The sequence below is a fragment of the Centruroides sculpturatus genome, unplaced genomic scaffold (assembly GCF_000671375.1).
Source record: "Centruroides sculpturatus isolate CEXI.00-Female unplaced genomic scaffold, Cexi_2.0 scaffold289, whole genome shotgun sequence".
Taxonomy (NCBI): domain Eukaryota; kingdom Metazoa; phylum Arthropoda; class Arachnida; order Scorpiones; family Buthidae; genus Centruroides; species Centruroides sculpturatus.
Window position 1 is genome coordinate 439353 of NW_019384529.1, and position 9807 is coordinate 449159.

Here is a 9807-nt window from a genome sequence, read left to right on the forward strand (position 1 = left end):
CTACTTCAGAGTATTTACGGAATTTTAGCCACTTTTCTTATTAAAATAGCAAGCAGTTCCTTTTCTGGAATGAATAAAAGAAAAAAGGCGATTATTTTAATAGAGCTGGCGAAAATACATGAAAAGATAAAATCTTCGATAAAACGAAGAATTAAAATCCCACAGGTATTCGTGAGCCTGAATAAGCTCGATCAATCTCGATTCTGTAAAAGTATTAATCCTCTGACTATCCGCCATGATGATGAACTATTTTCAATGTTGTCATTGTATGACGTGGCATAAAGGAGTTTGTTGATTAGATGCGTGTTTGCAATTGTCGCGAGTAGAACAAACTTTTGTTTCTAGTTGCGATTGCAGTCGCGCCGGTTTTCGAGGGGATTACTAGTTAACGGGAACAGCCGTCGCGGTTGCAGTCGCCTGCGCGGCTGGAAATCGCGTAGTGTGACCAGGACTTTAGAGAAGTCTTTTAGCTTTGGAATAAAAAGTTTCTACGCTCTATCTTTATTAGAACTCTATTTATTGAATCTTTTATTCTGAGGTCACGTGATGATATCAGAATTTCCGGGTCTCTTTCGGTAACAAATCCGCCCCTGGTCGGAGTTGGATGGTAAGGAAAAGTCAGAGTCGGAGTTGGAGTCGGTAGATTTTTACGCGACTCCACAGCCCTGAATTGAAGTTTAATTGATATATATGATTCACATGTTGGCCCACCAGTGGCCGAGCGGTCTTCGTCCCCGCACTTGGGGTGGATTTAACCCTGAACGCTGGGAAGCTCGGTCGTGGATTCGCGCCGCGATCGGACAGGCTGGCTGCAAGTTTTCCGGGTTTTCTCCTTGCCAATGACTGAATAGAAGGCCAGTTCCCCGTAAAAGTCCTCCCGGAAGGCATTCTTTCCCACGCGCGCGTATAGGCCGTTAGATATGGCTGGCTCTTCGGTCGCATAGCGATCAATAAAAACGTCTCTCGGAGAAAAAGCATTTAAAGCAGTAATCTCCATATGAACCAAGGGTGTAGAATAGAATAGATTCACATGTTGATGATACCACTTTTTAATTGATAGATTGGGAAACATCAAATTCAGGATGAAAAAATCACGTAGGTATAGGTAATCAATATATGTAGGTATCCCTTGTCAGTGCCGGCCCGAGGCAAGTTTTAGGATGGAGCGAGATCCTATTATGGCGCCCCCTTGGTTGCCCCTAATTTATACCCTTTAATTTTCTTTAACACTGAGGCGACCCATAGGACTTAGCGCCTGGAGCGGCTGCTCCGTTCGCCCTATGGTAGGGCCGGCTCTGTCCCTTGTACAACAGTTTAAAAATTGGGTAAAGCCCTGGTCACACTATGCGATTTCTAGCCGCGCAGGCGACTGCAACTGCAACAAGCGCGAGTCGCGCGTCTCGTGGTCACACATTGTTCGTTGACGTTGCAACTCGGAAACACGTGGCCCTATAATAAAACAATAAAATTACAGTAGCTTGTTTTTGACTACTTTCGTGAGTTTGCCGATATTTTACGTTCTACTTCAGAATATTTACGGAATTTTAGCCACTTTTCTTATTAAAATAGCAAGCAGTTCCTTTTCTGGAATGAATAAAAGAAAAAAGGCGATTATTTTAATAGAGCTGGCGAAAATACATGAAAAGATAAAATCTTCGATAAAACGAAGAATTAAAATCCCACAGGTATTCGTGAGCCTGAATAAGCTCGATCAATCTCGATTCTGTAAAAGTATTAATCCTCTGACTATCCGCCATGATGATGAACTATTTTCAATGTTGTCATTGTATGACGTGGCATAAAGGAGTTTGTTGATTAGATGCGTGTTTGCAATTGTCGCGAGTAGAACAAACTTTTGTTTCTAGTTGCGATTGCAGTCGCGCCGGTTTTCGAGGGGATTACTAGTTAACGGGAACAGCCGTCGCGGTTGCAGTCGCCTGCGCGGCTGGAAATCGCATAGTGTAACCAGGGCTTAACACAACTTCCACATTCTTCATAACACAACTTCCAGTTTCGCTCTAACGTGGTTTTGGAAATCATCCGTACAAAATTTCACAATTTTTAAGTGTAAACTTCGTTATTTCATGTACTATTTTTTTATTCAAGCAAGCACGTGTGTTGTCTCAAACTGCCAACAGATTTTAGAATATTGAAGTTTTCAACTTCTTTTGTGCCATTCATCAGGTTTGTTTAATTTGACAAAAACTGATAAGAAAGCTAAGACAAGGAAGGAAAAATTCTATCAACCAGGTGTTGTTATTGTATTGACTTTAGCCCGTAAGACTGTCACTGTGTTTTGTTTTTATACATTAATCTTTGTATTTAGGTAAATTTTATTACAGGTTTTTCACCATAGGCAAGTAATAATTTGTAAAAATGATAAACAAAATACGCCGTAGTGATATCTTGGTACGTGAGCACAAATTCTGGAAAAAATTGATCAGTACTTGACTGAACAAATTATGAATTAATAGCAATTTTTGTCATCCATAGAAAATTATGATAAAAATGAAATAATGAAGACATTGCTGATATTTCTGATCAAGATCAACAAAAAAACGCTCAGGTGATGGTGATGATACTTTGATAAAAGAAAACGCCCTGACTTAACTAAAATTAATATTAATGTGTCATACAGTACATTTAATTGCGATTATTAATTAATTAATTATTGATTGGAAATAAAGTATTGATTGCTTTATTAATTAAATATATTTCTCTTAGCAAAAGTATACTATTTTTTTGTTACTAACTTCTTGAACATAATACGTTTTGCATTAGTCCTTTGTTTCGTATAGCATGGATTTGCATAACACTGGATCTTTTCGGAACGTAACTACTATGTTATGCAAATCTGTTCTATACGAAACAAAGGACTAGTGCAAAACATAGGGTTAGTAACGAAAAAGAAAAATAGTACATTTTTGCTGAGAAATATATTTGGAAATAAAGTATTGATTGCTTTACTAATCAATAATTAATTAACAATTGCAATTAAAAGTACTGTATGACACATTAATATTAATTTTAGTTAAACGAGGGCATTTTCTATTTACAAAGTATTGTCGTTATCTCAGCTTTTTTGATCTTGATCAGAAACATCAGTAATATTTTCATTTTTTATGGATGATGAAATAAAAGAACAAATTTTCAATTACATATTAACGGGCCACATTTGTTCAGTTGAGTACCAAGTGACTTTTTTCCAGAATGTGTTCGAATACCAGAATACCACTGTATTTCATTCATTTTTATGAATGAGATACTGTAATCATTCATAGGTAAATAATACCTATGGTTAGCCCCTAAAACACTTGCCTAAAAATGTTTAAATAAACTTTACTAAATATAAAGATTAATCTATAAAAAGAAAACACAGTGAGTCATTAGGGCTAGTCTGAAAGCAACGACATCTAGTTGATTGGAAAGTTTGGACAAGGAAGAAAAAGATTGCACTATCACTTTTCACTTACAATTTATTTGTCACGGTCCCCTTCAAAGTTGTCTCCTCCCCAACGTATACACTTATCCCAACGGTGTTTCACTTTTTGAAACAGTTCTGGAACGTTTTTTCCAGAATGCTCATACGCTCCTCCGTCGTTTTCCCCTAATAGCTCTAGAATGGTGGCAAATCTTTTTCCTTTGAACGTTTTTTTTTTTTTAGTTTGGGGAACAGGAAAAAGTCGCATGGGGCCAGGTCAGATGGGGAAGCATAGCAGTCTTGTTTTTGGCCAAAAACTTACGAGTTCTGAGACAAATGAGCCAGCACATTGTCGTGGAGTAAACCACTCGCCGCTCCTCCAAAGTTCGGGTCGTTTTCGCCTAATTCTGTCTCTTAGGCGTTTCATAATCCAAGGTTGACTGTCATCTCCATGTTGATGTCTGGCCTATAGGTATGTATTCGTGATGCACATCCCCCTTTAGATTGAAAAAACAGTCAACATCACCTTAACATATGAGCAGACTTGTCGAGCTTTTTTGGGTCAGGGGAATGTTTCCATGAAGGATTTTCCGAGTTTCACACAGAATTTCACAGAACAACGCTGCTCCTTCAAAGAGCTCATTTCCGCGAATCCGATGATTTTTCGCCAAACCCCACAAAAATGGCCGCAACTAATCATCAAAACAAGATATCAACAAACGGATTGAAGGAGGAGGTTTCCACAAACACAACGCCTCCAAGCAGATTAAAAAATAACCAACTGGAGGCACGCTATTCAAAAAGTTCGGGAACTTTTTGAACAACCTTCATAGAACTCAATTTTAAAAAAATAAGTTATAAGAAAAGTTAATTGAAAATTGTAACTGATCACTAGATAGCGAATTTTAGGCAAATGCCTATTTTTTCCTTGGCATATACATGGCTAAGATTTTGTATGAATGATTTTCATGAGCATTTTGACCGAAACAATGGTATTTTATAATGCCTAAAAATGCTTATTTTGACGTTGCTGCTTATTTTTGCCTAAAACACAAAATTTAGTCTGTTTTCATATTTTAAAAAAGTTTTATTAATTTTTCGTTTCATTTTCCTCAAAGGTTTACTTTAATTCTTAAATTAAACTGTTTAAGTTTCATTTTTTCCTGAAAATGCAATCAAATTCATTTTTTTATTATTATTGATTACTTATATTTAAGTCCCAATGGATGCATATCCCAAGCAGAAAATTAGAATGCAATAATAACGGAAATAAATTAACCTTCTGATGCAATTTTATAGTAGTAAAATTAAAACTATATGAAATATTTTAAAATAAATGCTTTTATTTAATAAATATAGCATTACAGATGCTTTGTCATTTTTAGACAGCAGATTTTAGGCAAATGTCTATTTTTCCCTTAGCTTATACATGGCTAAAATTTTATTCTAACTACTACAGTGAGAATTTCTTTGATATCAAAAAACTTCTGGCCACTTTAGCGGACAATGCAGTTGCGTAACTAAAGCTAAGAAAATTTTGAATGACATTTATGTTCAGAACAAGTTGATGTACAGTACATCAAGTGTTATTTCACATTCATTGCAGATACTATTACTACTATTGAAAATAGTGGAAAACCTATATATGAACAAGTTGATCTCCTCAACAGAGCGAAGCAGAAACTTTGTGATGCACTAGGCACTGCTGCAAAAAAAGTGAAGAGTTGAAAGCAGTGCTTGAAAAGAGACTTGGATTAAATTGTTTATTGTGGCTGATATTTTGGCAGGAAAGAAGAGCAAAACTGAAAGCGAATTCCCAGTTCATCTTCTTCCAAGGTTAAAATACTGTTATCTTTAGTACATCCGTTATGAACAGTACATCTGTTATCTTCAGTAGACGTGGAACACATCTACTGAAGATAACGGATTACATGCTTTCTCCTCATATAAATTAATTCTCAGTGACAAATGTTGCAACTTTTCTATAGAAAATTTGGAAAAAGGGCTTGTAATATATTATGAAGCTAACTATGGGAAACAGAGTGAATAAAAAATGTAAAGATAATTGTCTACTTTTGTGTTTGCATCATTCTGAATACCTGCATTTTTGTTTGGAATACATATGTTAAATAAAAAATTCATTGTCGTGATAAGTACGTTAATTGTTCATTGTGCAAATTTTGACCGCCTATTTTTTGTTTATAAAGCCTAAACAACGCAATTTAAGAGCTTGTTTTTAGTGCTTAAAACACCACTTTTAAGGGCCTAGATGTCCACTGTCTACTGATCACTATACTGTATTTATTTCTTTTCAGAAAAGACATTTTACCAGCAGAATAAAATTTTCTTGAAATCAATGAAGGATTAAAAATATTTTATTAACAACTGGAAATTCATTTCAAAACAGTTTATTTGCTGAAATTTTTTACAACAATTTATTTCTTAACTAGCTTCTTCACTCTCTTCGGTCTGGGTTTGGGAGGATTTTTCTTGGCTGTAGCTTTCAGTTTGAGAAAAGCAGTACGGATTTCTCGATTCATCTAATAAAAAAAAACAAAATCAATAAATTTGAATTCACGAAACATGTTCTACAGTGTAAAGAAAACTTACCAATTGCTTGGCCTTGTATAACTTAAAACGATCAAAATCGTTCATATTCACCCTCTGAAATATTTAGATTTTTATCAAAATTTTGTCATATCTTTAAATTATAGATCAATGAAGTGTAATAGTGGTTCCTTATGATTAAATACAGAATAATTCAATAGTTTGCAAATATCAAATAAAACCAATACCTTCTTCCTAGCTTCGATTTTCTTAGCAAGTGGAGTTTCTTTCCATTTTTCACTAATATTTTCCTTTTCCCATGCTTTCCTAACAGTTTTGGTTGAAGTGCTGTGTGGGATCTTTATGCGAAATTTTGTCAGTCGCAACTTTTTAAACTGGATGGACTGTCTGGTTACCCCAGAGCATGGACCATCTACTAAAGCCTACAAAAATATCAAAAACAAATTGTTTTTTAGTTTCCTGCAAATTAATTAACTTTGTTGTTGATCAAGTCACACTTCTAATATGAATTCCAACTTGACTGACAGAACACAGAGCTTTAAATATACTATGCATTTACTATCATAACACAGCATATTTAATAGTTAAAACACAATACTTGTGAATTAAATACTAATTAGATTTCATGAAAATTAACGTTAATATTAAACTCAAAATTTTAATGTCATCTAGAAAAAGCCAGATTTTTGGAACTCAAACATTTATACTAAAACATGACAAAAAGGACAATTTTCAGAGTAGAATTCGTCATCAGAGATCTCTGACGGCAATTCCTATCAAATTCTTAGGTTCATCATTTGTTGCCCATCATTTGCCATGAAAATGAAATTTTATGTTACTGAAGATTCTTTATAAATCAAACTGCATTATTCATTATATTTTACTCATTTATATGAAATATAATATGATTTTTAAAGTACTAAATTACTAAGTATATCAGAAACATTAAAACTTACTCTATTTTGGTCTATTATGTCAACAATGACACACAGTTTTCCAGCATTAGTACCAAATGGTACATATGCCACTCGGCCTATTTGTACGAAGTGACGAAACGCCTGAAATAAAAAAACTCTAATAAATGATTATAGTCATGTGGATTTTGATTCTAAATATACAACATTGCAATAATCAGAATAGAATTTGTCAACAGAAATTTTCTGACGGCAATTCCTATCATATTATTAGGTTCATCCTTTTATTGCTTTGCATAACAATTATCATTTCTTACAATCATATTTATATTACTAGCATATAAGCAAGTTAATTGGATGTGAAAATAATTCTAAGTTAAACTAGCTACTGCAGTTAACATAATACAACTTTGAGCATGGATAAGTTTGGAAAAACATGAAAATTTTCAAAACTTCACACACAAAAGGATGTAAGAAGAATGCTACTACAGGACAGGAAAATAAACAATAACCCATCTTTTTTATTTTGCACTACATCCTTTCACACCAGATAGTCATTGCCCTGGTTGAAAATGTTTGCATTCTTCAAACATGCTCACTGTTAGAGGTGTATTGTTTTCTTTATAAGTTTACAAACCTTAATATCTGAGATAATAAATTCATTAAAATTTCAAATGATGCTGTGACCACAAATGCTATAGTGTGCATATGATATATGCAATTTTCACATATGTGTAAAAGAAATGCTATTGTTAAAATTAGATGTGGTGACATTGCTTGAATAAATTATCTAATGTGGAAATCTGAAGCATTTACAGGCATAAAATACTAGCAGCTGATATCATCAAGTCTGTGGAAGTATAGATAAATAATATAATACTCAGGCAATAAAACTGTCAAACGATGCTGTGCATGGACTGTAGTGATAGAAATAAAAGTGAATGATTAAGATCTTCATGTATGAAAAAGCCAACTACTGCATGTACCAAGAATGTAAAGATCTTTTATTTAGATGAAAAAATGTACTAGGATGACCTGTGACGTGTTACACTCAGCAGAGTCAACAATTGTAACCGAGCAAAGGTGTTTCAATCGGTAGCTGTTACATAGTAACATCTTCAAACGACAAGTAACATATGCTTTGGAACAAGAAACAGCCATCATTGGCTCAGTTTCAGCTAGGTAGCATGAATGAAAAATGCTACTGTGACATCAGAACACCAAACATGTTCTGAAACAGCATTACTGTAGAGCAGAAAAATACTCAACGACTGTTGAATCACCGAATGCAGCCAATGTTTCTTACAGGTTCTCCTTCCTCTATCAAATTCAAATTTGTGCATAATCTTATATATAATTCTCACTGTTTGAGGTTTTTCAGATTAGGGTCAATTTCGGAGGCAAGCAAATAATGACACTTAATTTTTGGGAGAAGAAAAATATTAATTTTGAATGCTGTTTTAAGATACTGTTCCAATTTTCTTTAAATTTTACTTTAACCTTTGCACATCATTTATAGTTACGAAAAGCAAATTTCTGAGAATGATATTACAAGAACGACTACTCTTTTAAATTCTTTCCACCCAGGGCACTAAGATGGCTCTGTTAGCAAGCCCATTATGGGTTTGGCTGGACCCACAATGGGGCTGCTGGGAAGTGATAGACATGGCCTGACATATACCGACGGACTACCTCCCCAAAAAATTCCTGGAGATTTTTCAACCCGTCCAGTTTCAATCCGTGGTTCCCCAGAGCAGTGAGCTGCCTCCTTAACTGCTTGGCCATTCAGCCTCTCTTGAATCATTAATTACTATTGGAATTTTATATGGTGGTTGGTTGTTTAATTAAATGGTAACCAGGAGATGAAAAAAATCATGTTAATATCTACCTCTAGTCCAAAATATATGAATTAATAGCCTTATTAAGTTTAAGTGAACTTTGATTACTTACATGACTTAAAAATTCCATAATAATGATTTAAAATTCTTAAAAATTCAATATATTTAAAATGAATATCAACTTATATATGAGAAAGTGGTATATAAATGAGAAAACAACAAAATTATAAAATTAAACATTCTTTTATTAAAGTTCATATTCACTAACAATTTATTTTATTATTTATTACAATTAATGTAAATATCTAAAGTTATAACAATATAAAGAAATTTTAAGAATAATTTCAAAACTCTAAACTTATAAATTTCAATCCGGAACACGTTTAGACAATGAATAATAGGGAGGCAGCCACGTGGGCAAGCCACCTCTCTCTTTCCTACTCACAATTAATGCTTAAGCAAATTTGAAGAAAAGTTATCGTTTTATATCAACTTAAAATATTTTGTGTTAGTGATATAAATATCTTATAAACTTCGAAAAATATACGTTTAATTCTTACCATTTCACTCCTGAGAAAACGTCACTTAAAATGGCGATCGAGGATAGAAAATTGCCAAATTCATTAGATTTAATATCTTATGAAAACATTGCCAAAAAATAGCCAACAGAAAATCGTTTGAGCAAAATTACGATAATATTTTATTTTATTTGAAGAAAAATTATAAGAATCTNTTAATTATTATGAAATGGCAAAAAGCTTAATTTTGAGGGTAAGGATGAGTTATATAAAGAAAAATTGTAAATGCTATAATGAGTAAGATCTTCATTAGGTCATGCTCCTTTCAAAGTATGTGTTCTACCTCTATCTTCTTATCCCATAATCTTTAATCTCCAAAATTTTAAAGCATCAACACCTCTTATATACAAGTTACTGTGCTAAATTTCGTTTCTTAATCTTTAGCCCATCCTGCGATATTAAACAAAATAGATGTACACACACACTTTGGATAACAGTATTTTGGGTTTTATGATTGAGAGGTGTCAAAATATCATGATTGCAAAAAC

At 33.6% G+C, this 9807-nt stretch overlaps 1 protein-coding gene across 1 annotated transcript; it reads right to left on the minus strand.

Moving 5' to 3' along the window:
• Positions 1 to 5813: 5813 nt before the first annotated feature.
• LOC111622958 (60S ribosomal protein L14-like) lies at positions 5814 to 9420 on the minus strand. The gene is made up of 5 exons (XM_023365430.1): positions 9302 to 9420; positions 6946 to 7047; positions 6217 to 6411; positions 6032 to 6085; positions 5814 to 5961 (listed from the first exon to the last, which is right to left on the minus strand). Exons 1-5 carry the CDS (start codon positions 9302 to 9304, stop codon positions 5857 to 5859), a joined length of 459 nt encoding a protein of 152 aa, XP_023221198.1. The 5' UTR covers positions 9305 to 9420; the 3' UTR covers positions 5814 to 5856.
• Between the last annotated feature and the right edge of the window lie 387 nt (positions 9421 to 9807).

Bases quoted from the DNA above. Each gene is read 5' to 3' on its own strand.
- LOC111622958 (XM_023365430.1), bottom strand. The intron at 6,086-6,216 runs GTATTGGTTTTA...TAAATATTTCAG, and splicing joins AAATCGAAGCTAGGAAGAAG to AGGGTGAATATGAACGATTT. The intron at 5,962-6,031 runs GTAAGTTTTCTT...TTTTTTTATTAG, and splicing joins TATACAAGGCCAAGCAATTG to ATGAATCGAGAAATCCGTAC.